Genomic DNA, 27,482 nt, shown 5'->3' with positions numbered 1-27,482 from the left:
GGTGAAAGAAGAGAGCGCAAAATATGGTCTGAAGCTCAACATAAAAAAAAACTAAGATCATGGCCACTGGTCCCATCACCTCCTGGCAAATAGAAGGGGAAGAAATGGAGGCAGTGAGAGATTTCACTTTCTTGGGTTCCATGATCACTGCAGATGGTGACAGCAGTCACGAAATCAGAAGACGCCTGCTTCTTGGGAGAAAAGCAATGACAAACCTAGACAGCATCTTAAAAAGCAAAGACATCACCTTGCCGACAAAAGTCCGTATAGTTAAAGCTATGGTTTTCCCAGTATTAATGTACGGAAGTGAGAGCTGGACCATAAAGAAGGCTGATCGCCGTAGAATTGATGCTTTTGAATTATGGTGCTGGAGGAGACTCTTGAGAGTCCCGTGGACTGCAAGAAGATCAAACCTATCCATTCTCAAAGAAATCAGCCCTGAGTACTCACTAGAAGGACAGATCCTGAAGTTGAGGCTCCAGTACTTTGGCCACCTCATGAGAAGAGAAGAATCCCTAGAAAAGACCCTGATGTTGGGAAAGATGGAGGGCACAAGGAGAAGGGGACGACAGAGGATGAGATGGTTGGACAGTGTTCTTGAAGCTACTAACATGAGTTTGGCCAAACTGCGAGAGGCAGTGAAGGATAGGTGTGCCTGGCGTGCTCTGGTCCATGGGGTCACGAAGAGTCGGACACGACTGAACGACTGAACAACAACACTGAAGGCATACTTGTTCAATTTGCTCTTTGGGAACTGATGAGATGGTTGACCTGGTCTGTTTGCTGTGAATCATGTACTGCTGATATTCTGTGGAAGATTCATGGAGATAAAGAACTACACAACTTTTAGAAGACTTAGGAAGGCAGTCCTGTATCATGACGTTTTTAATGTTTGATGTTTTATTATGTTTTTATATGTGCTGGAAGCTGCTCAGGGTGGTTGGGGGAACCCAGCCAGATGGGTGGAGTATAAATAATAAAATTCTTGCTGTTGTTGATAATTTTATGGTTTTAGTGAGTTATTGATTTTATGTTGCATTTTAGCACATTTTTTGTACGCTGACCTGAGTTGTTTAAAAATATGATAATTTTAATAATTTTATCAATTTATTTATTATTGCTAGCAGCAATATCCAGGTATCCTGAGAAGGGGCAATAGAATAGTTGCTCATACATGCTGAAACGTACTGAAATAGAACATAACTGGAGAGGGAACAAGAGTGTGTATAATATACAGATTAAATAAAAATTTAAACTTTAATGCAATGCTAATTTACTTGGGAAATAATCATTGCACACAGTGGGACATTTCACAGCATAAACATGCATAGAATTGCAGCATCTCTATGTAGCTTTTGCATGTACTGGGATGCAATTTCAAAAATGATAGAACGACAACTCCCAGAAGTGCAAGCTGGATTTAGAAGGGGCACAGGAACCAGAGACCAAATTGCAAACATGCACTGGATTATGGAGAAAGCTAGAGAGTTCCAGAAAAACATTTGCTTCTGCTTCATTGACTACGCAAAAGCATTTGACTGTGTCGACCACAGCAAATTATGGCAAGTTCTTAAAGAAATGGGAGTGCCTGATCACCTCATCCGTCTCCTGAGAAATCTCTATGGGGGACAAGAAGCTACAGTTATGGAATATGGAATAACTGATTGGTTCAAAATTGGATATGGAATAACTGATTGGTTCAAAATTGGGAAAGGAGTACGACAAGGCTGTATATTGTCTCCCTGCTTATTTAACTTATATGCAGAATTCAGCATGCGAAAGTCTGGGCTGGATGAATCCCAAACCGGAATTAAGATTGCCAGAAAAAATATCAACAACCTCAGATATGCTGATGATACAACCTTGATGGCAGAAAGTGAGGACCTTAAAAGAACCTTTTAATGGGGGTGAAAGAGGAGAGCGCAAAATATGGTCTGAAGCTCAACATCAAAAAAACTAAGATCATGGCCACTGGTCCCATCACCTCCTGGCAAATAGAAGGGGAAGAAATGGAGGCAGTGAGAGGTTTCACTTTCTTGGGTTCCATGATCACTGCAGATGGTTACAGCAGTCGCGAAATAAGAAGACGCCTGCTTCTTGGGAGAAAAGCAATGACAAACCTAGACATCATCTTAAAAAGCAAAGACATCACCTTGCCGACAAAGGTCCGTATAGTTAAAGCTATGGTTTTCTCAGTAGTAATGTACGGAAGTGAGAGCTGGACCATCAAGAAGGCTGATCGCCGAAGAATTGATGCTTTTGAATTGTGGTGCTGGAGGAGACTCTTGAGAGTCCCATGGACTGCAAGAAGATCAAACCTATCCATTCTTAAAGAAATCAGCCCTGAGTGCTCACTAGGACAGATCCTGAAGTTGAGGCTCCAGTACTTTGGCCACCTCATGAGAAGACTCCTAGAAAAGACCCTGATGTTGGGAAAGATGGATGGCACAAGGAGAAGGGGACGACAGAGGATGAGATGGTTGGACAGTGTTCTCGAAGCTACAAACATGAGTTTGGCCAAACTGCGAGAGGCAGTGAAGGATAGGCGTGCCTGGCATGCTCTGGTCCATGGGGTCACGAAGAGTCGGACACAACTGAACGACTGAACAACAACAACCATGTAGCTTTGACTAAAAAGCGAAACTTTTTATATACAGTCTGAACGACTGAACAACAACAACAACAATATCTGAGGTGTGAGCAGGAGAAAATGGAAACAGAAATGAACTAGAATGTTTACTGCACATTATTCCCTCTGAAAATTCATGTGATGGCACATTCCCTACTCTACATTCATTTTCTCAGATTACAAGTTGGAAATTGTGGTTCAATTGCTGTACTGCACACATTACAGCAGATGCTGTTGTGGTGCTTCAGAGTTTTAAACTACTTCTGTTTTGTGACTGGCTGCCCATTTAGGTACATTTTGTATTCAAGTGGTTATCTTCCATATCTCCCAGTTCAAAATGCAAGGCTTACATGTATGTATGTGATCCTGAGGAGCACAATTCAAGAGGTGGGTCCCAATAGTCCTCAGGTTGCGTGGCAAAACCTATGAAATAAAACATACATTTATGGGCCATTCCATATCAAGTGATCCAATTTCTAATAATTTTTTTACCTTGTGTCATCCAATTTTCTTAAACGTTTGTACACTGGTTGAACGATCAAAACAAAGTTTAAATCTTTTTTTAGAACAACAACAGCGCCCACCTGAGAGGCTGGGGGGAAAAAGCCCTGATAGTAATTACTAATATTTTTAAAAAATAAATTTGTATACTGGCCTTCATCTGAAAGTCTCAGAGTGGTTCAATGCATAAAAATTACAAAATAGAAATACAAAATACTGATAATAAAGATTAAAATAATATAATAATATAAAAATGACATTAATAATAATAAATCCCCACTAATAAATAATAGAAAGCTCCACTAATAATAATAGCTTAATTAAAAAAATTATGATGATGATGATAATAATAATAATAATAATACAAAATGAAATAAAATAAAAAATTCCTTCCAGTAGCACCTCAGAGACCAACTAAGTTTGTTCTTGGTATGAGCTTTCGTGTGCATGCACACTTCTTCAGATACCGTATAATAATACAGTAATATAGCTGCACTATACAAATTAAGGTACGGCTGCCTTGAAGCTGGCCAAGCTAACGAGATTTCTACCTTCTTCTTTCTACCTCAGAAACAGTGTTTTTTTTTAAAAAAAAATCTCTTTCCCCTCAGCCTATCTCTGAGGTAAATTTCCCGCCCTCCCCCTTCCCCCCACTCACGAAGCGCTCCCTGGGCTGGCACGCGCCCCTCCCCCGCCCGTTCCAATTCCCGCCTGGCGCTGGCGGGGCGGGGCGAGAGGAGGAGGAGGAGGCGGGCCCTGTGGCGTTTCGCGACACGCGCGCGAGGCTTTCCCCTCTGCTTTACGGCAGGAGGGCGCGCAACCTGGCTGCCTGGCTTCTTTCTTGCCTGCCAGCAGCCAGGCGGGTGTCGGGAGGGCGGCCGGTAGCGGGGAAGCGTCGGTGGGGGGTGGGGACGCGGGACTGAGCTTTCCCTTGGCCAGTGTCTGCCTGACCGAACCCCCCCCCCCCCGCTGCTGCTCCCCATACCCAGCGGAAGCCATGGTGAGTGTGCGGGGAGAGCCGCGCCCGCTGTCCTCCAGGCCGTCCTTTCCTAAAACGCCACCCCGCTTGGCACGAGGTGGGGCGAGGGGTCGTGGGGGTGGGGCGAGGTTGCCTGGGCTCAGGGCGGGGTCGCGGGGGTGGGGTGGGGAGAGGGGCTTCCGGCAGGTATGGTTGTGCTCTACAGGGTTGCCACCTTAGTTCTGGCAAAGTACAGGGCGTAGGGGGCGGGGGCGGTTTTGTTTTGTTTTTCCACCTGAAGTGACTTCAAAGTGACCATTGCAGCCTCACAGGATGGGTCCCTTGGAATTCATCGCACACGCATGCGCGCAGTTGAAAATCTGTCTGCTTGGCTACATGACCTTTCAACACACCCTTTCAAACGCATGCATTTGGAGAGGATCCCTAACTTGGGAGGGGGAGAGAGAGAAAGAGGACCTGCAGTTGCTGGAAACCATGGGAGGGAGGGGAGAAGAGTGCTCTTGTGCCCGGATCCTGCATGTGGCTTTGCCATCTGCCTGGCTGCTGTGAGAACAGAGCCCTGAGACCTGCTGCCATATAGGGTGGTATACAAATTTAATTAACAGTATGCTGGGCTGGATGGGCCACTGGCCTGATCCAGAAGCCAGACTCTTCTGGTGTTCGTATGATTTGCTGCAGTTCATCCATTCTTCCCTTGCAATTTACCTTTCTTCTGAAATAAGCCTTTTCTCTCTCTCTGCTTCGTTGACCAGAGGGAATGATGGCTGTCTTATCTGAACAGCCGTGTGTGTGTGTGTGTGTGTGTGTGTGTATAAATTGACCTTTCATTTTGAAGGGGTAGCAGGGAGCATGCACCTGTGCTGCACAAAAAATACGATACACTGAAATAAGCACTGGGCTAGCCCCCGATGGATGTGCCTTGCAGTTCAACGCTGTGCTTGCTTACTCAGAAGTAAATCTTACTATCTGTGCCCAGTGACTCTTCCAAGAAAAAACAAAACAAAATAAAAAATTCCTTCCAGTAGCACCTTAGAGACCAACTAAGTTTGTTCTTGGTATGAGCTTTTGTGTGCATGCACACTTCTTCAGATACACTGAAACGGAAGTCACCAGACCCTTAAAGACAAAGATACATGACAAAGCTCCATGACAAAGCTATCTTTAGCCATCTCACCCCTTGCCTTTCCCTGTAAGACCCTGTAAAAATTGCAGTCGTTTAACAGTCAACAGGTTTTCCACACCTATCAGCTGATCACCCATTCCCACCACCCTTCTGAGTAATACCCCTCCCCACTCCCTCACTATATTTAAGGGTCTGGTGACTTCCGTTTCAGTGTATCTGAAGAAGTGTGCATGCACACAAAAGCTCATACCAAGAACAAACTTAGTTGGTCTCTAAGGTGCTACTGGAAGGAATTTTTTATTTTATTTTGTTTTGACTATGGCAGACCAACACGGCTACCTACCTGTAACTTCCAAGAAAGTGTGTTTAGGATTGCAGCCTTAGTCTGGAGTAATATGAACTTGGATTAACAGCCAACAATTTTCAATTTCCCAGCAGTGGGGCAGGTAGCTGTGTTAGTCTGTTGCAGCAAAACCAGAAAATAGTCTTTTGGCACCTTAAACACTAACATTTTTATCCTTGTACACATACTAAGCTGGCTTCCATGGGGGCATAGATCACTGGAATTTCTTTTTTCAAGGGTTGGGAGGGAGGGACCAAAACTGCTGGTCATTGCTTTTTCTGACCAGTCATACTAATGGTTTTAACCACAATTTTTGGCCTTTGAGTGTTAGATTTGTCACAGCTGGAAACAGGAAGCTACGCTATATCAGGGATAGGGAACTAGTGACCTTCCAGATTCCTAGACTCCCAGTTCGCATAAGCCCCAACCACTAAGGCAGTGTTTCTCAAACTTTGGTCTCCAGCTGTTGTTGGACTAAAACTCCTATCATTCCCAGCTAGCAGGACCAATGGTCAGGGATGATGGGAATTGTAGTCCCAACATCAGCTGGAGACCCAAGTTTGAGAAACCTTGCACTAAGAGATGATAGACATTTAGTCCAACAACAGAACTAGACCTATAACATACTCCTTCTAGGACAGGGTTGAGGAAGTGGATCCAGCTGGCGGGCCAGATCCAGACCCCTTGAGCCGCATAGGCCACTTTGACAGGAGTTGCCCATCTGTGAATCATCTGTTGTCACCATAACATGAGATGGAGTGTTTTCCTTTGTGTCTGCATGGTTGGATAGAAAACTCTCCTTTGTTAGCTAATGTGTTTGTTTTCCTGTACAAGATAGATCATTCCTTGTAGAAGAAGTGGGACCCTCTGGCTCAGAAGCTGAATATAGTTCACCAGGCCCCTTAGTTCAGCCTGCTGTACTCTTCCCCAGGTCACACTCCCTCTTCCCAGGTCACACCCCTGACCAGCCACACAGTTTATGGGGGAAGTGATCATAAACTGCTTCAGCTTAGTTAGGATGTGTCCTTGAATTTTGCTGATTCCTCTTGCTTAAATAATGTGGATGGGAGGGACTGTAAATATATCTATCATTCATATTTCAGTAACTGCACTTATCTCTTTGCCCAATAATAGCTGTTGCAGGAACACTGTGTATGGTTTCAAATGCTAGAAGGGTTGAAAGCTGCCAATTAAGGCTCTCTGTAGTGTGTGAGCAGTCTGCATCACAAGTATCTTATCATTTTTCAGGGTGTTTTCTCTCCCTTTATTTCCCAAACCCACTGAGTCTCAATAGCATTAATACTTATGCACCGAAATTACTGCTCTTTTCATTTTCTTATACTGCCTCTCCTTCTCCCCACCCTCCTTTCTTAGGCTAGTACTATGATAGCAGTCGGTCTGACAATAGCTGCTGCTGGATACGCAGGTTTGTATTTGGACTGCATGCTTTATTTCTGACTGCTTTGAATAGTATTGCATTGTAAATTGATAGCATCGCTGTTGCTGAGTCTTTGACCTTGGGTGTGTGGAGATTTTCACACACGATAGCATACATCTGACTGCAGTACATTAAAATCTGTAGATTGTGGCAAACATTAAATAATAAATTAGCAGGTGTGCTTATTTCCTTCTCCCCTTACTTTCCTGCCTGAGAACAGAACTCATCTGACTGTTTTAGGATTTACATAAATTGCAGGAACTTAACTCCCTCCACCAGCTATTGTTTTCAGAGTTTTTGCCCAAACAGTCCACCACTTGCTTCAGGTAGCAGAGCTTAATCAGCCTAGAGTAGGCATGTGCAAAGTCCGTTTTGGGGGCCTCCTCAGGTAAAACCCTAAAAAAAAGCTCAGCAGCTTCAATCCTAAAAAAACAACTGTGGGGTAAAAAAAAAAAAGCTCAACAGCTCTGGTCGGCCCTCATGCATGTTCACTTCATCAAATCTGGCCCTCTGTGAAAAAAGGATGGGCACCCCTGGCCTAGAGGATCCTGTCCTACAAATTGAGAATCTCTGGTCCAAATCATATTATACTGTAGGTGCTCGATTCTGGCACTATAGTGTCGTCCCAAATTATAACAATTTTAAATTGTCCTTTGAAGCTGCTGCAGCTTTGGTGATCTTCTAGGACAGATGGGGAACCTATGGCTCCCCAGATGTTGCTGATTGAGACCCTAGTCAGTCCCAGCCAGCACGGCCTATGGTCAAGGATGATGGGAGGTGTTGTCCAACAACATGGAGGACCACAGGTGCCCCAGCTCTGTTCTAGTGGGAATACTAGCTGAATAAGAACTACCTTTGTTTTCCCTGTGTTGCTTAAACATAGTGCATAGATAAGTCTTTGCCAGCTTAGTGCGCTTCAGATGTTTTGGACTATAACTCACATCAACCCCAGCCAGCATGACAACCAGGTTGGCAAAGGCTGCTGTAAATTAGATTTTCAGAGAACTGCCTTCTGCTTAGTCTTAGAACTTGTAAACACAAGGGAATATACTCTCTCTCTGGTATAGGTTAATGATGAAGTATTTGACTTGTTTGTGAAATCATTAATCCTAAACGGCATTGTTTATATAAGTTATTACACATTTTTTAGAGCTTAAATTGGGCTTTTCAGGGGGCTGTGGCTTTTTACAGTATATTGCAATTCCTTTTTTTAAGTTTATCTCTACAACCAAGAGAACTACAACCCTTTTTCTTTTTTTAAAAAAAAAGCTTGGATTCTGAAAGGCTTATAAAGCAATAGAATAAGTTGTTTGGTCATCTGTATATGACCCAACCAGTGCACACAGCCCTCCCCTGATTTCAGTTAACTATAGACCCTGGGGATGGAAAAATAGAAAGAGAGCAAAAAACTGGTTGACCCAGGAAGCTGTAAAAGATTCTTATGTTTGTGGTTTGATAAATATTAGGCTCTTCAAAAGTACTGCGTGCATTGTATATGTGGGCAGCTGCCCCTTCTAATGAAGACTGCGTCCTTTCAATATGCAAGTCGCAGGCATGTATCTGTGCAAAGCCTGTAGACAAACTTCTGCTTCAGATCTGCTCGTTCTGTGGTTGCCATCAGCACTCCTATAGAGCTCCCAGGAAGAAGAATGAAATAAGAAGCAGCAGCAAAAAAGAGGCTGGAAGCAAGTAGAAATCACTACACCTCTGCACCCTCTTAAGCCGATTGCACCAGTAGAAAGATTCTTTGGAGGCACAAAATCTCATTCCAACTATTTAGTGCTGGTCACCTGCACCAACAGAACATGGAGATCACTCACTAACACTTAGTAAGTGTTCCTTTTCTTCAAGGTCGTTATGCACTGCAAGCAATGAAGATAATGGAACCACAAGTAAAGCAAGCTCTTCAGTCGCTGCCAAAATCTGTGAGTTTGCTTTACTCAATTTTCTTTTGCAGCCATATTAGTTGTTGTTTCTTTAATACTTTTGTTTTTGTTTTCTTGTTACAAAATTGTACACATATTAATAATGAAACATGACATAGCTAACAAAAAATGGGTCACTAGGGGAGTAAAATACTAAACATACTGTTTTTCAGTACATAATAATGAAGTGATTACAGTAAACCAGTAAAATGACTTCTTCAGTAAATCTGCTTGGAAAACACAGAGCAATAGGAGTGAGCTAACGAGTAGTGCCTGCTTATACGCCATATTGTAATATATGTTGTAGGCATTTCTCATCCATGTGTTGTTTCATATGTATATTTAATAAAATCACACCATACAGTGTAAAAATTAACTTGATTTTCCCCACCCCTTGCCACCTTCAAATTTTGCGACAGATTTTCTTTTCCATTATGGCTGTTTCCCAGACTGTATTATGCCAGTAATCAATATTCATTAATTGCCAGGTTTAGTTCATTCCTTACTTCTTGATTGCTCTACATCTGAAGTATATAAATGAAGGCTAATGCTGGGGTTTTGGGGATTGTCCGAGCTGCAGTCTGACATATCTCTTTAAAAACAATCCTTCCAAACTTGTTCTAGTTGTGAACATCCTCTCCTCCCCCCCCCCAAGGTGTCCTGAGATACATAGTTCCCAGAGAGCCATCATTGGATGATTTTCAGCAGTTACATTTACACATTCCTAAGTCCTCTCCAGATCTCATCCTTTTTCTTAAATCTATGGAAGCATATAATAATGCCTCTTGGAGGAGCTGAAACATGCAGACAAGTTGATAGAGCTCTGTGGTTTCTTTCAGTATCCTCTTGGAATAGGCACATATTAGTCCTTTAAAGTCTACAATATGGTTATTTTCTGCCCCTTCTGCAAATTCCTCAAAAAAAAGTTAACCTTTTTAAGTCTGTTTGAAAACCTTCCAGCTTTGATTTTATATCCATATTCTCTTTAAGCAGTTTAAAAAGTATTTTATGTAGTGAGCTTAAGTCCATTGCTGCTTACACAGTTTCCACTGTTCCACGTAATTTTTCTGGCAGTGCATTTGCCTTATCTATGAGGAGTCATCAGTTTGTGGTCAGAATTTATTTCTACACCACTTGTTCTTATGCAGGTGAGGGAACACCTTTAAATAAAACACGGAATCAAGAGAATAACAACAATATCAGCGTCCTGTAGGGATCCAGTTTATTAAAACTATTGCAATAGGACAGCCTTGCTAACCAGTTGTTCAGCAGAACTGCTAGTTAGCAAAGACTGCCACGGAGCACAATAAAAGAAAACTTATACAGTGGTACTTTGGCTCTCAAACTTAATCCGTTCCGGGAGTCCGTTCGACTCCCAAAACCATTTGAAAACCAAGGCGCGGCTTCCAGTTGGCTGCAGGAGCTTCCTGCACTCAGTTGGAAACCGCAGAAGCTGCATTGGACGTTCGGCTTCCAAAAACGTTTGCCAACCGGAACACTTACTTCTGGGTTTGCGGCGTTCAGGAGCTGATTTGTTCAACAACTAAGCCATTCGGGAACCAAGGTACCACTGTATAGGGATTTCAAACACAGACTACAAAGGGTCATAAAACACCAAAACATCTTTAAACATCCTTGTACATTCATCAAGAAAGGTTACAGGTCATGGAATGCATGGCTCCATACTGATACTGACTCACCCGCAATTACCTTGGGGTGCCTAGACTATTTGGGTCTCAAATGTTGCACTTTTAACAGTTTCCTTGGCAACCAGGTCTTCAGCAGTGTTTATTGACATTCCAGCCCCCTATCTTAACTTCCCTGTTCCCAAAACATGTCAAAGAGCTTCAAGGAGAGATGCTGGATTTGCACTCCAGTGTTTACTCAAAACAGACTTGGGAAAACATCCTTCATGGTCACTTGTGCCACTTTCAAGGTTAGATAGGATTTCTTGTTTATGGCCTAGAGAGCACAAGGGTTGCAAAATGCAGGCACACAGGAACCATTCATTGATGCATTCTACCTAAAGGTTAAATGCAATTAATATTGAAGCAGTTATATCAAAATCTGTATCAATCTTGATATCTAACTAAATATCAAAAAATTTACATCAAGTTCCGTCTGTGTTTCTGTAATCATTTCTTTAATGTGGATATGTTGAGCTGCAAATTCTTGTCTCAGCACTGCATTTCTAACTTTTTCTGCCAAGGCTTCTGCAGTCTTTATCAGGCCTGGCTCCATGTTATGTCTCTGCTGATTCATAAACTCCTCTGCTTTAAGGCTGTTCAAAGTCCTGTCTCTGAGGATTTTCTCCCACTCTGTGTAGACTTCTAAATGTCATGAAAGCATGTGTGCATGTACAATGAAAACACACAAGTGTGTTACAGCAGTAAGTGCTTTGCACAAAGATTACAATCACATACTACTGGGCAGTTCTAAATTTCCCATTAAAAAGAACCCTGCACCACAAACCATATTTTTAAAAATGCTTTGCAGTCCTGACAATGTGTACACGAAAGTAGGTTGTGTTGATTCTAATGGATTTACTCCCAGATCAGTGGAGTTAGGCTTGCAGTCTAAATATTTGAGAATCTGATGAGTTCTCACAGTGCAATGTTATCCCATTCAATTGGTGTGTTAAATTCTCAGACTTGCTCTCATGTGCATCATTGTTATTTCTCAAGTATGAAGTAAGGAAGCAGCTTTTGGTTGTTGAGTTGAGGTGGGGGGAGCATTTTGGTTTTGTGTGGTTGAAGTCATTAAAAAAAATTTTATGGGTAGGGGTCTAAAATACAGGAAATGGTCTGGGCCTCTCTAGGCACTGCACACACCAGTCAGGAAGCTAGACAAGAATGTCATTATTACTCTTAAACAAGAACAGAACAACCACAGGTAGCTGACTAGATGCAACTGTTGCTAGTACCACCTAGTGACTCAACCAAACAATGATGCTACCAACACAGTTATCTTGCTCATTTTGCATAATGCTTTTTTTAAATGCATCTTATTTTAGGCCTTCAGTGCCTACTACAGAGGAGGATTTGAACCCAAAATGAGCAAGCGGGAAGCTGCTTTAATATTAGGAGTGAGGTAAGAAAGAATTTCAGGTTTTCAAAGACTCAGGGGCCCAACAACTCTTGGTGACTTTCTCTGGTGTATGCTTGGTATATGAAATTTCACAGTCAATCAAATTAATTTGCCCCAAACCATTGAGCATCACAAAAATTAAGTTGGGCTGAGGTACGTAAGTAGTCCCCAGCATTTTGGGCATTGTGTTAAAGGTAGGGCTTGTCTAGTTGAAGAGAAGAAACATGCCAGTCTGCAGACTGGTCATTCCCCAAGAGTGAAAATGAGAAATTGAGCCTTTAGTGTCATCAGCCCAGTCTTGTGGAACGCTCTGTGAGCAGTCATCTTCTGAAAACTTGTACTAGGCCTATGCAGGTACCCCCCCCCCCCCATTATGAACTGCTGTGATATATTTTATGATACAGTGTTATATAAATACTTTAACAAATAAATAGTTACTTGGGTATGTAACACACCAGCAGAAGAATCAACAATAGAAGCAGGGTAGAAAACATTTTATCTGTGTGTTCATGTAGTCACAAAATACCGTATTTTTCGCTCCATAGGACGCACGGGACCATAGGGTGCACCTCGTTTTTAGAGGAGGAAAACAAGGGGGGGTAAATATTCTGAACGAAACAGTGTATGTATGATTTTTTGTGGTTCATGTGCTTTTACCTCTCCATCCCCCAGGCAGCTTCTTTTATTACTAGCGTCCCTTATCTCCCATGGGGGGGGGGAGGTTAAAGAGAAAAGAGACAGGAACGTTTCAGCTGATATTGCAGCTACAGAACAGAAGCAAAAAAAGGGGGGGGTGAATGAAAGAACAATGCTCAAGAATGTGAAGGGTAGATTTATATTGTAGCAGAGCAGAAAGAAGAACTGATTCAAGCTCCTGTTCCGACATGCGAGGAGAGGGAGTAGGGGGCCAAGCAAAGTCAACACTCGTGTGTGTGTGTGTGTGTGTGTGTGTGTGTGTGTAGCAAAGGGGGGCAGAGAGAAAAAAGATGCAACGAGGATGGGGGGGAGAAGAAAAAGAGGACCAGTTTGATGAGGGAAACACCGTGGGGGGGGTGGAGTGAGGAGAAAACTGAAAATCCTGAAAGGAATTGGGGGGGGGGGCGGTGCAGAGAATCGCAGTGCACGGAGAGGGGAAGAAAAGAACAATAGTCCATGGCCGAAGAAGACATGGAAAGAAAGAGAGAGAAGCATGGGGAAAGTGGGGGGGGGGAGAGAGTGTGTGTGCGGGATCAAGGAGGTGCTGTCCGTCTGCCAGCTCGCCCGTTCCTGCCCAGCTTCGCTGCTTTAAAGTAGCTGCAGAGGAGGGAAGGAAGCGGTCAATAGGACGCACAAATATTTTCCCTTCCTTTTTAGGAGGGAAAAAGTGCACCCTATGGAGCGAAAAATACGGTAATCAAATGGGAGAGACCATTTCTTTTTGTGCCTGCTGCTGGAATTTTGTAAATATTGTGGAATGCGCATATAACTTTTTAGCTAGGGCTGTATTGCAAGAATGCTGTGTGTAACTCATTAATAGTGATGTTTTGATGTCTGATACAAGTGGGCCAAGTTAGTGCCAACAGGCAAAAGCAGCACATCCCTGATGACATATGTTGCTAGTTTTGAACATACCTAGAACTGATCTTATCTTTTTCTTTTTTTAACTACTAGTCCTACAGCTAATAAAGGAAAAATCAGAGAAGCTCACAGACGAATCATGCTTTTGAATCATCCTGATAAAGGTAAATGAGATAAATTTTGACATTTGTCAGTGTTCATTTAGTACAGTGGAACCCCGGGTTACGCACATCCCGGGTTGCGGACGTTCGAGTTAAGAACACCTGCAACCCGGAAGCGTTTCTAGAGCGCGCACGACCCCCAGATGCGCAGAACACTTCTGCGCACTTTGCGCATGCGCAGAAGCACTCAAATTGCACTACTTCCGGGTTTTTTCTTGGGGGGGGCGTTTGTGTTACGCACACCCGTGTTACATAGCGCGATCCGGAACAGATCGCGTGCGTAACATGGGGTACCACTGTATGAGGCCATGCTGCAAAGCCAGATGGGAAGTCTTCAAGTGTTGTGCTAAGGAGAAAATGTGATGTTTTCTGGTAGGTGTGGAAAGGCCCTCTTTCGGGTACTTTGTTTGAGTGTATAGAGCAGCTCAATTAGTAGAGCATGAGACCCTTAATTTCAGGGTTTGATCCCTACGTCGGGCAAGAGATTCCTGCATTGCAGGATGTTGGATTAGATGACCCTGGTTCCCTTCAACTCTATATAGAATCATATTAATAGAATCATGGAATCATGCTAATAGCACGTCCTCTGATGGGATAATTTTGTCATTCTGAAGGTTCTCCCTATGTCCATCACTCTGAAATGGCTTTTATTCCTGTCACCATACATAGATGGGTAAAGGTAAAGGTACCCCTGACTGTTAGGTCCCGTCGCAGACGACTCTGGGGTTGCGCGCTCATCTCGCTCTATAGGTCGAGGGAGCCGGCGTTTGTCCGCAGACAGCTTCCGGGTCATGTGGCCAGCATGACTAAGCCACTTCTAGCGAACCAGAACAGCGCACGGAAATGCTGTTTACCTTCACGCTGGAGCGGTACCTATTTATCTACTTGCACTTGACGTGCTTTCAAACTGCTAGGTGGGCAGGAGCTGGGACCAAACAATGGGACCTCACTCCGTCGCAGGGATTCCAACTGCCGACCTTCCAATCGGCAAGCCCTAGGCTCTGTGGTTTAGACCATAGCGCCACCTGCGTCCCACATAGATGTATAGCATGTATCAAAGGGTTGGGACAAATATTCCCTTTTGTGGTGTATGACATCCTTTTTTTTTCCTTGCCAGGGGGGTCTCCGTATGTCGCAGCCAAAATTAATGAAGCTAAAGACTTATTGGAAGGTCAAGCTAAGAAATGAAGACACACCACCTGATCAATGGCTTTATTATTAAATTTTATTCTTATTGTTGACAAAAGATGAAGTTTGTGCCAGGACGGACTGTTTGCTCCAGTATTGGTCACATCATTCATCTTTTGCTTATATTTCCAGAACTGAATCTATATTCAGGTGAGAGTAATGAGTCAGCAAGGTAACACCAGCATCCAAGACTGGGTTGCAAAAAAACCCCACAACCACCTTTTATGTCTCATCATGTAGTGTTTTGAAATATTTAATTTACCTGATAAAGTGTGGACAGTTGTACAAATTGCCCTATTATAAAACGTCTATCTGGTTTATTCCCATCATGAAATTCCTAGCTTTTATAATTGCAAGTTTCAAAGGAATAAATTTGTTATAATCTTACGTCTGTAAAACACTTACATTGACCAGAAACAGATCTGTGTCGAGGCTCTCTCCTTCTTTTGAGACTGAACCCTTAAAACAGCTGCCAGGCATGAGGACTAAATTGGGACCTCCCCACATAGCGTACCCTTGAAAGCAAGGATGGGGGAGCCTGTGGCCTTCCATGTTTGACATCATGCTGGCTGGGAATGATGGGAACTGGAGTTGGACATCCTAAGTGGGGCTATTGGTTCCCCATCGCATTTCAGCAGTCTTAGTATCAAGAAAAACTTAACCTAAACATCATCCCCTCTCTCAAAATCTGCATCTTTGAAGATCCTGAAACATTAGCGAATGCTGAAGAATGGAAGAGCAGAAATAAAGCAGCCAGATCAAAATCTGACAAGTCTTCTGGAGTTATTTACTATCCCACACCCAAGCAAAGTTACCTATTCAGCTATTAGCGACAAACTTTTTCTCTAGAGAGTACCATGCCTGTATCCACATTCTAGGTTTACAAATTCCATTTAAACAAAATAAAAGGTGACCATGTAGTTCAATACAAAGAACCTTATTCTGGCTAATCATGGTGTGGTTCCTAGAATTTAGCCTATGCTACTAGGTTCAAACTCATGAGTAGCAACACCGGAATATCCAGTCTTGCTTACAGCCAAAGTTCCCCTGTTATTGTGCTGTTAACAGTAGTTACTGGGCTGGCCCTAAAAGATCTTGGCTTTCACAGGGCAAGATTTTAACATGATAGCAGTATGTTAACATACCACCACCCTTCTCTGCCAAGCAGTAAGAAGAATCCAGGGGTTCCAGGCATTAATTCAGGGTGGTTTTTGTTGGAGAATCAAGGCACAGCAGAAGCTGCAGTGTCTTAGAAATACGATTTATTCACACACATTTACACTTGAAGCCTTCAGTAGGGGTGTACAGAGCATTATGTACATTGCTCCTCAAAAGCTTTAGCAAGTTTTGGTCCAAAATTGTAGCCATTCATGCCCCCACCCCAGTCTCTCACTGCAGCCTCTGCATGGAGTTCTGCCTAATTTCCTCTTCTTCACTCCCAGATCACCTTGACAAAAAAACCTGTGTAAAAGGACTTCTTTTCTGTGACATTATGCCCACATTAAAATTCTACAAGGCAGGCTTTAGCAGTATGTGGACCGAGAACTCCCAGAAGTGCAAACTGGATTTTGAAGGGGCAGAGGAACCAGAGACCAAATTGCAAACATGCGCTGGATTATGGAGAAAGCTAGAGAGTTCCAGAAAAAATCTGCTTCTGCTTCATTGACTACGCAAAAGCATTTGACTATCGACCACAGCAAACTATGGCAAGTTCTTAAAGAAATGGGAGTGCCAGATCACCTTATCTGTCTCCTGAGAAATCTATGTGGGACAAGAAGCTAGAGTTAGAACTGGATATGGAATAACTTTGGTTCAAAATTGGAAAAGGAGTACAACAAGGCTGTATATTCTCCTTGTTTAATTTATATGCAGAGTTCATGCAAAAGGCTGGACTGGATGAATCCCAAACCGGAATTAAGATTGCTGGAAGAAATATCAACAACCTCAGATATGCTGATGACACAACCTTGATGGCAGAAAGTGAGGAGGAATTAAAGAACCTTTTAATGAGGGTGAAAGAGGAGAGCACAAAATATGGTCTGAAGCTCAACATCAAAAAAACTAAGATCACGGCCACTGGTCCCATCACCTCCTCGCAAATAGAAGGGGAAGAAATGGAGGCAGTGAGAGATTTTACTTTCTTGGGCTCCATGATCACTGCAGATGGTGACAGCAGTCACGAAATTAGAAGACACCTGCTTCTTGGGAGAAAAGCAATGACAAACCTAGACAGCACCTTAAAAAGCAGGCATCACCTTGCTGACAAAGGTCTGTATAGTTAAAAGCTATGGTTTTCCCAGTAGTGATGTATGGAAGTGAGAGCTGGACCATAAAGAAGGCTGATTGCTGAAGAACTGATGCTTTTGAATTATGGTGCTGGAGGGGACTCTTGAGAGACCCATGGACTGCAAAAAGATCAAACCTATCCATTCTTGAGGAAATCAGCCCTGGGTGCTTACTGGAAGGACAGATCCTGAAGCTGAGGCTCCAATACCTTGGCCACCTCATGAGAAGACTCCCTGGAAAAGACCCTGATGTTGGGAAAGGTTGAGGGCACAAGGAGAAGGGTACGACAGACGACGAGATGGTTGGACAGTGTTCTCGAAGCTACCAACTTGTCTGACCAAACTGCGGGAGGCAGTGGAAGACAGGATTGCCTGGCATGCTCTGATCCATGGGGTCATGAAGATCCGGACACAACTAAACAACAAATGCCCACATTGCTCTGGCAACCTCCTCCTCAGTCACCTATAGTCTTGTCTTGTAGAAGGCTTTTGCAATGGATTAATGGCAGGGCCATCATCTCCCTATGCCTGGCAGAGAAAAACCGAGATCAGCATGTCAGCTTACCTTAATTATCAAGGCTCTGATTAAACCCCAGCACCCAAGAATCTAGGAGAAATGGGGCACCCAGGGGTCTTTGTTCCCCCACTAACCCATAGCAGTATTTATAGCGTAAGCCTTGTCAGTTGAAGGAAACAAAACATGAAAGGCAGTGGTACGTGGCTGCTACATGTCTCCAAAAGAACGTTTTCCCCTCAGAATTCTGGGCACTGTAATTTAGCTCCCAGTTACAATTCCCAGCAACCCTTAATAGGATTACTTTTGAGGAAGAAAATGTATTTTGTAGGTATGGTGTACATAGTCAAGAAAGCATGTTTTCTACCAGCATACAAAAACATATTGCACATCAAACAACCAAAACAAAAATAAAAATACTCTAAGGACTAACGTATGTAGTTTATACAGAATAAACTTTCTGGAAATTGATCTTTTCAGTAGTTCTGGTTATGTCTTAATGGACATGACTAATTCAGCTTAAGTGTTTTAACTAAAGCTATGTTTGATTTTTAAATACTGTACAGTTTAATAAATAAATCAAACAAAGCCTCAATGTAGAACAGTCACTGCCAATGTCGCCCAATATCCCTGCAGATTGAGAATTTAATAAATGTATTCCAGTGGTCTGCAGTATTTTCCCCACTACATACAGCATTTAAAAAACAATGTATTAAAACAGACCAGTTTCCAGACTAAACTAATGGAGAAATTACAATTCAGTGCAAAATATTTTAGACTGCATTTTTTTTTCTAGTTTTCCTCAGGTGAAGAAGTGGTTGCATATTATTAAAAATGTAACAAAAGCAGCTAATGCTTTCATAAAGAAGGTTACGTTAGGGATCCCCCCCACATCTCTGCCATATTTTGAAAACAAAATAACATTTCCTATAGCCAGCAATTTGTTTTTATTTAAATGTTACATATACTATTCTCAAGGCACATCTGATGATATTTATAACACAGTAGGTGTCAAAGTATGTTCAACATTGGATTTCTTCAGGATCCCTCCCTGTTCTGTTTTCCAAAATGGAGGAACTGAAAGTGCGGTGTCAAGACTCGCGATCCATATTCTATCTTTGGCAAGCTTATACAAGCACTATTGTAAAATGTAAATGTAAAAGAACTGTAAACTAGGAACTCTGTTTATGAAACACCATTCAGCACAGCTTCGTCCTGTTTATTCCCATCTTCTTGTACAGTACTAGGCCTTTCTTCAGGACTATGCTGCAACTTTGAAGGCTCAGTCTCAGAAATAACTGCAGGGCCATTTATGGCCTTTTCAGAAAGGCCAACTTCTTCAATCACATCTTTTGTCTGAAAATAAAATTTAGAAAAATAGTGACAAGACCACACATGAATCATTCACAACATAAGCTACTATTTTCCCTCCTCTCAAATTCAGATGTTACTAGAAAAGCAAGTTTTAAATAAAAATGTAATGCATTTATTTCTGGTACCTCTATATTCTACCTACAGTGTTCTGTTTATCAATTCCTTTACCTTTTCAAATAATTAAATTGTTTATTTTAAAATCCAGTTAAAAACTTCTGCTGCGTAAGCCATTTTGTGACAATGAATTCCATACATGAATTGTCTCTGAGGAAATGGGGGCATGAACTGCCATTATTTTTTTATAGGTGGAGAATATCTGAACAGGATACGCCTTCTTCATTGAACACATTTACATTTATTGGGCTCATGTCCAGCTTATGGGCTTTCTCATAGGCACCTGGTTAGCTGCTGTGAGAACAGAAGGCTGGGATCACATGGGCCTTTGGTGTGACCCAGCAGGGTTGATATGTAGCCAAGTACTTCCGCCACAGCAGGTGGTGCTGTGGTCTAAACCACAGAGCCTAGGGCTTGCCAATGAGAAGGTCGGTAGTTCGAATCCCTGCGACGGGGTGAGCTCACGTTGCTTGGTCCCTGCTCCTGCCCACCTAGCAGTTCAAAAGCACGTCAAAGTGCAAGTAGATAAATAGGTACCACTCCAGCGGGAAGGTAAACGGCGTTTCTGTGCGCTGCTCTGGTTTTGCCAGAAGCGGCTTCGTCATGCTGGCCACATGACCCAGAAGCTGTCTGCGGACAAACGCTGGCTCCCTTGGCCTATAGAGCAAGATGAGAGTGCAACCCCATAGTTGTCCGCAACTGGACCTGACGGTTAGGGGTACCTTTACTTCCGCCTTAATTCTCCTATTATGTGAAATATTAACACCTTCCCCACACCAGCCCACTTGAGACAAAAGACTAACAAAGGTTTGGCAGTCAGCACTAATGGGAAGGATTCAGACACAGGATCCTATAAAATTGCTATGTAGATCAATGTAAGGACCTATGCTGGTGCTACCAAATTGTGTTTCCCTAGTGTGTATCAGCACCAGCATGATGGGCAACTACATTTAACAGCATTTGTAGTCACACTCCTCTGGTGTTGTGGTGTCAATGATTAAATTATTCTATACACACAAAGGAGGAGACCACAGATTTCTATTATCATTTTGTTTCCTGTAATTTTTCTTACCATTTCTTTCTTGGTTTTGGCCAGTGTTTCCCTTGGGAGGTTTCTTTGTCTACTCTGAGATTCTGCTCTTGATATATAATCAGCAACTGTTACTGTGAAGAGAAAAAAGTATTTTTGCTTAAATTACTTCATGTTTAAGAACTGAGCAGCCACCATTGGCTGCAAACCAACAGGGCCCATTTATGCAGATGCCTTACAAGGTTCTTATATCATAATACATTTCTCAAAACTCCTAAGCTTTCAGGATTGATTGCTGGGTGGGGGGGAAAGGGAGATTCTAAACCCCAACTGTCTACATATGTTTTGAATGTTTTATCATTTAGTACTGTATACTGAGTCTCTGAAGGATTCTCAACTACAAACGGAATTATTTGTCAAGTTACTAATTGTCTGGGGCAATCTAAAGCCTCCCCATAGCTTTTTACTCAGAACTAATCCTAATCAAGTCAATAAACATTTGTTTCCAAAGGGTTTCCCTATTCATGTCTTTAAGCAGGACAGGATTTTGTTTATAGGCTGCATTATTACTAGGAAACGATTGGTTTGCTATGGTAGTGCTTACAGCTTTCTGAATTATATTCTTAAAAGAGACTGAAGGAAAATTATTTTGATAATAAGCTTGAAAAATATGAAGTGGTTTTAGACCAGGTTGAGAGGAAGGTGATGTACTGGGCCAGGCAATCTGGCCAATATGGCCTGGGTGTCAGCCCAGGATGAAATTCTTCATGACTGAGCATTAAGGGTCATTTATTTATTTGTACTTATAGCCTGCTCTTCACCAAATGCTCCCATGAAGGGTTATAAAAGTATCACAATTAAAATACAAATTGCATTAAAATCATAAAATAAAACCATAAAACAGAACAGCTGTGCACAGCAATTATAGCTTCAGAACAGGTTCGCATTTCCTGTTATTGCCAAGGGAATTAATGTGGTCTTCATTAACAGTGCTGCAGAGCTGCATATAAGCAATCTGCTTCTGCTTAAAACTATCCACATAAGGGGAACATGTGTTCCTTTAGATTGCAATGTACAATCATTATGCTGGAGAGGGAAAAGAGCAAAGTGCAGTTGAATGCAGCAGTCTTGATTGTACATCTGCATGCACAATGTGTAGCAAGAAAAACCTGACAGTGCAGACATAGCCATGTTTCTGAAGATGCTTCATGTGACAATGACCGCCAGACATTGTCTGGCTCTTTCAAAATTTAAGATTAAGTTCATCTTTTAGAAGGTGATGTAAGCCTATAAACATATGACGCTGCCTTATATGGAGTCAGACACTGGTCCCTCTAGCTAAGTACTGCCAATACTGACTGGCGATGGCTCTCCAGGGTTTCTTGCAGGAGGCTTTCCCAGCCTTACCTGCAGAAGCCCTACCTTGGTTCTGGGATAGCTCAGTTGGCAAAGCATGAGACTCTTAATCTCAGGGTTGTGGGTTTGAGGCCAGTGTTGGCCAAAGAGATTCCTGCATTGCAGTGGGTTGGACTAGAATGGTCCCTTCCAACCCTAAAATTTTACGATTCTATGCTGGGGACTAAACTGGGACCTTTTGTATGGAAAGCATGAGCTCTGCCACTTAGCAACAGCCCTTCTATATGGCTTTCTGGTATTTTCCAATTCTATGCTTCTGCAGAAGCAAATTTACGCCATCATTTGACAAAATGGATGTGTGTGTGGATTGTGTGTGGTATGCCTCTGTTGTTCAATAGGTTGTTTAAGCTGTTTTGTGGGGATAATATAGCAAACACAACAGTAATCACCAATAATTACTTTAGTGAAATACAGACACTACATTTCGGGGGGGGGGGGATAAAAAAATACTTAGCACAACAAACAAGGAATTTACAGGTGCAACACTTAGAATTATACTGAAAGTTATTTTACACCTTTAAAATATGTAAGGTGTTAGTATGTATTTTAAAAAAATCTGTCAAACCACAATTATCAAAGCATGAACATGCAACAATTTTTTGTTTTAATTTAGTTGTGATTTCTGGTGTTCTTAAAAGCAAGACATTTAAGTTTGATTCAAAGGACAGGAAGGCCCATGCATCCTTGTTTGCTACAGCACTAGAACTTGGCTAACATACCTTTTATGTATGTTAAGGAAAGATGCCAGAAGGCAGAAGGAAGAGTCTGTCTGACAGTGTTACTTGCAACATGGCATACATACCCTTGCACCTATGACATTCATTTATAGTTGTCCTCTAATTTCAACATATATTAAGTAAAGTCTATACACACTTTTACAGTGGAAGTACACCAAATAAAAGGCAACAGTATTAGTTTCATTATAAAAACTAGAACATGCCCCACTGACAATTTCTCATCCTGCAGTTTGATTAGTATTAAGCAATCATTATTTACAAAAGACAGCTTTACGTATATTTTAGAAGGTACACAAACAGCAAACGCAGAGCATTCCTTCATGCTTGTGACCCGAGGTGGTTCATCTCTCCACTCGAGTTACCTGGCTGTCTATCTTCTGCCTGACCCCTGAAACGACGCCTGCGACTACGATTGCGTCGCTGGGGTTTTTTGTCTCTATCATCTGCAATTGCAAAGTTTTACTATGAACTTTCTCGGTGACCAAATTGTTCTGCTGACAATTTAGCACACAACACTTTCAAAGGAAAAAGTATTCAGAATAGCTAAGTAGCGCAAAAGAGTTTTACACATCAGGGGACTGAAAAAGCAACTGCAACTCTGTTTAAGCTGTTATCACTAAGTTGATACTGAAAGTTAAACATTGGCTAAAGAAATTAATTCCCCATCTTATGAGAAAGATTTTTTCCTTGGTGTGATTTGCTTAAACTGTAAATGGCTATTCTTAGACACAAAATAAACCCTAGACCTGAAATCACATACACAGAAGCCCTACTTATTTTTAAGTATGTTTTGAATCACAGCCTTAGAGGAGCAAGAAATGGGGACTCTTCTCCAGGCCTCAATTTCCTTCTTCCCAAAGTTCATTTAGCAAATTCAGCAATAAAACCACTTAAGGCCTAGAGAAGGCAAAGGGGACTCTAATTCTTGAGAAGTAAACAAATGTGAAATTAAGGTGTGGCTTCTCTGACTTTCCCACCAAGTCAATAGCAGATATCTACATGGAATGAAGCCTTATGAATGAGTTCAATGTATGCCCTGCTATCCCATTGCAATGGACTAAGGCTAAAACTGGACTGGGTGCATATATGGTAACAGGGTAGCTGAGATGGTTGCAAAACCCTAGATAAGACGTACATAGCAGAAGGCATCTCAAAGACAACAATAAAATGAAAGTCAGCCTTACATAGCCTTTCTGAACATTTGGTCCAAAATATTCCAGTCCAATATACAGCTAAAATCTTTTAATAGTGCAACAGATGAGGACACAGTTTTGAACCACAAGGAAACAAGTAGAATAAAGTGCTAGTTAAGAAAATGAAGAGTGACTATTATATTTTTTACAGTTATACAAAGCTGATAAGACAATTTACATACCAAAGCCATTTTCATTAACAGATGCTGTGTCAGATTCTGTCATCCCATCCATTAAGACAGCATCCTCATCAGTTCTTCGTCTACGAGATCGCCTACGCCGGTTAGTGCTGTGGTGTGATTCACTTGCGTCTGTGTCTGCAGTCTGGTCAGACTCTGTGTTATCAAGTAAACTGTAAGGGTTGCTGTCTGGGTCTTTCAGCACTTAAAAGGAAATGACAAAACCAGTAAGAGCACATTTTCATTTGACAATGTTTTCATCTCATATTTTAACTTTAAAATATTAAAAATCAACCATCATCAAGAAACAGGGAAGTAGTTAACAACACACAAAATAGGCCTCTCAAATACATACCAGAACTTATAGAGGACTTCCCACCTCGGGGACCACCACGTCCACGACCTCCAGAAACACTGCGCCCTCTTCCCCCCGGTGGACGCCTTCTGCTGTCACGCTGGTGTCGACTCTCCCTGTCATCATCTCCTGCTAATGACCAATCACTCAGTTCATCTTTCCTTTCCGATTCTGTTTCAGAGGGATTAGACAGCTCAGAATTTGTTCCTTTACAATAAATGAGAGGGAGAGGTGATAATCAAGTACTGTTCTAGTACAATTTTGAATTTTAGCAGAAGAATGCCACTAGCAAGGAAAGCTGAGATACATGCAATTTTCTGAGGCACAACATTCAGGGGTAAACGTTTGCTCTATCAGAAGAAAAGTACCATTCCCAGAAGATTGCACAACATCAGGCCACTTCTGCACCAGTGTCTGAAACACGTAACAGAATTCAGTCCAAAAAACAAACTTGCCAGATTAGACGAGAAATTGAACTCTACAGCACAAACTAGATGCCAAGGTGGATGCATAGCATGTGAAGTAAACCTATTTCTGCACAGTCTAATACTGAATATTAGTATTAAAACTTCATTCATACACACGCAACAGCATAAACGATCACTAATGGGAACCATATCAGAGTGGATCTGAAAGGGGCTTCTTATGTATGCAATTGCGGATGCTTCCATTTCACCCTAGCTTCAACACAATTTCCATGTAATTTATCTATTTGCCATAGGATGCAGAGCTAACTGAACACCTAAACTACTACTTTTACTCTTGTAACATTCATACATCTCAATCTGTTACAGGTAAAGAACACCTTGCCAACACAAACAAAAAGTCAGTCTAAAACCCTACTGCTGATGGTCTTGGGTTATTAATAGCCCACAGTGCTCAGTTATGAAACAACATGGCAGGGAGAGATAAAAGAGATGTTCCCATGGAAACATACAATATGATGCCATTATATAATGGACAATTGCAATATTACTAATTCAAATCAAAACATGTAAACAAGGAGGGTGGCAGGATTTCCCATTAGAACTTGGGCTGTCAATATAATAATAATACCTTTATTGTCAATGTACAACCTGTGTACAATGAAATTAACCAAGCCTCCCCCCGCCCCGCTACAAACATTCAATCTTATTGCACTCTGTGCTTGTCGCACAACACACCAACTCTGAAAGTCAGTTGCACTGTATTATTTTCCGTTCAGCAGCCCAACAGCCCATGGATAGAAACTGTTTTTTAGTCTATTGGTATGACTGATTATATTTCTATATCTCCTGCTCGAGGGTAGAAGATTAAAGAGGTGCTGGCCGGGGTGTGAATCGTGCCTGAGAATTTTTCTCGCTCTCTTAAGGCAACGATCCCTTGTGATGTCATCTAGCGGGCTCAGCGGACAGCCCATGATATCATGTGCTGTGTTCACCACCTGTAAAGACAGTGCTGTAAAGACTTTCTGACTATGGCTGTCAAGCCAACGTAGCACACTGTGATACAATATGAGAGGACACTTTCTATTGTGGACCGGTAGAAGGTGGTCATCAATTGTTGTTTAACATTGTTCTTTCGCAAGACCCTGAAAAAATGGAGTCTCTGTTGGGCCTTCCTAACCACCTGAGTTATATTGTTTTTCCAAGTGAGGTCTTCACTAAGGTAAACTCCCAGGAATTTAAAGGAAGAGACTCTCTTCACACAACCCCCCCCCCCCGGATATACAATGGGGCTAATTCCCCCCTCTTCCTCCAAAAGTCCAACACCATCTCCTTTGTCTTGCTAATATTTAGGTGCAAGTTATTCTCTAAGCACCATGTAGATACTTTTTGAACCTCCCCCCTGTACGCTGATTCATCTCCACCTGTAATTAGATCCATTATGATAGTATCACCTGCAAACTTAATAATTACAGTGACAACTATAAAGGCTTAAAAAGAGAGCCCCAAACCTCTGGAAGTGGTGGCATAAAAAACAAAAATGGAAGCCTCTACTTCCAAACAGGCCTATTATTCCCAAGCATCCCACTAAGTGGAAACACGAAGGGCTGGCTGCTGAAAACTTTGTCCACAGTGCATACAGAGGTCCAAGATTCTAAACATGCTGCCACCTCTTTTCACAAGCAATGTAGAAACATGTATGTGGAGCCTGGCATGAAAACAACACTCTAAACCTGAATTTACGTATCACATTACCATATATAACAGTAACAGTAAAATTATGCACTCATTGGAACAGCTATACAGTAACTTATCAAGCAACCCATTTGTTTGTTGGAGATCACTATTTTGCTGTAGCTAACACTAAATGATATATTTGAAAGATCTGATCAATTTAGACCAGGGTGCACAACAAGCCTGAATACACACTACAGGCCCTTCAGCTATAGTTGGGCTTCTGTATACCCTTTTTTGTTAATGTTTGCAGAAACAAGTATGAAAGTATGCTGCCAAACAGACAAGACTATTTCTGAAGTTCGCATTCAGTAATTTATTTTTGATGCTCTTGATTTCCAAGTTAAGTGACAACTCTGGATTTCTTTAAGTGTCAAAATCTTTTAAAAGCTATCAAACACCGGTAATAAATTCAAAGCACAGCATGTCCACCATTCACAGCTTCACCTCCACTATGTTTTTATAATTTTCTAGCTGTATTCCTCACAACAGCCCTGCCAGTTAAGCAGCATTATGGTTTCCCATATTGCAGATGATGGGACTCAGAAGAATAAAGGAAGCTGTTTTATATTGGGTTAGGCCAGGTGTCAGCAACCTTTTTCAGCCGTGGGCCAGCCCACCGTCCCTCAGACCATGTGGTGGGCTGGACTATTGGGGGGGGGGGTGAACGAATTCCTATGCCCCACAAATAACCCAGAGGTGCATTTTAAATGAAAGCACACATTCTACTCATGTAAAAACACGCTGATTCCCAGACCGTCCGTGGGCCGGATTTAGAAGGCAATTGGGCCGCATCCGGCCCATGGGGCTTATGTTGCCTACCCCTGGGTTAGACCATTGGTCACCCTAACCCCTAACCCAGTGAAGGAGAACTTGAGGCCCCAAATTCTTAAGATTTCATTGAGTTTCATAAGGCTCAAACATTCATACGGGTTCAAGAGGGTCTGCCAATATTGAATATAGTTAATGGGGTTGTCTGTGCAATCACCATTTAGTGATATGAATGTGACCTTTCATGAGACCAATTTAATTCACAGATGGAAGTATAGAACCCTGAGACCACCATTACTGATTGAAATAATTAGACTATCAGGCTAATTGAACACTATTCACTGTTGCTGACAGAAACAAGGCAGGCCAAATTTCACAATGGGCTTCCTAGGAAGCAAACATTGGTCATTATTGAATGCACCTA

General features: G+C 42.1%; 2 protein-coding genes across 5 annotated transcripts in view; one reads left to right on the top strand and one right to left on the bottom strand.

Annotated features, from left to right (window-relative positions):
* The first annotated feature begins 4,111 nt into the window (after positions 1-4,111).
* On the top strand, positions 4,112-15,312 carry DNAJC19 (DnaJ heat shock protein family (Hsp40) member C19). Its single transcript, XM_033150721.1, has 6 exons — positions 4,112-4,130; positions 6,950-7,001; positions 8,865-8,938; positions 11,952-12,028; positions 13,676-13,746; positions 14,861-15,312. Exons 1-6 carry the CDS (start codon positions 4,128-4,130, stop codon positions 14,929-14,931), a joined length of 348 nt encoding a protein of 115 aa, XP_033006612.1. The 5' UTR covers positions 4,112-4,127; the 3' UTR covers positions 14,932-15,312.
* Positions 15,313-18,308: 2,996 nt separating this feature from the next.
* FXR1 (FMR1 autosomal homolog 1) overlaps positions 18,309-27,482 on the bottom strand; it is a 32,021-nt gene continuing 22,847 nt past the window's right edge. For 2 of the 4 annotated variants that reach the window (XM_033150714.1, XM_033150713.1), the window contains 5 exons: positions 24,129-24,335; positions 23,777-23,977; positions 22,764-22,844; positions 20,291-20,382; positions 18,309-19,086 (listed from right to left, as the gene is read on the bottom strand). In XM_033150714.1, coding sequence (XP_033006605.1) covers positions 18,916-19,086; positions 20,291-20,382; positions 22,764-22,844; positions 23,777-23,977; positions 24,129-24,335 — 752 coding nt within the window. In that variant the 3' untranslated portion in view covers positions 18,309-18,915. The remainder of the gene's footprint in view (positions 19,087-20,290; positions 20,383-22,763; positions 22,845-23,776; positions 23,978-24,128; positions 24,336-27,482) is intronic. The other 2 variants (XM_033150715.1, XM_033150716.1) reach the window with 2 other exon arrangements.

Source organism: Lacerta agilis, chromosome 5, assembly GCF_009819535.1.
Source record: "Lacerta agilis isolate rLacAgi1 chromosome 5, rLacAgi1.pri, whole genome shotgun sequence".
NCBI lineage: Eukaryota > Metazoa > Chordata > Lepidosauria > Squamata > Lacertidae > Lacerta > Lacerta agilis.
The sequence above is the reverse complement of the archived record's forward strand: the minus strand, read 5'-3'. Positions and strand labels throughout refer to the sequence as shown.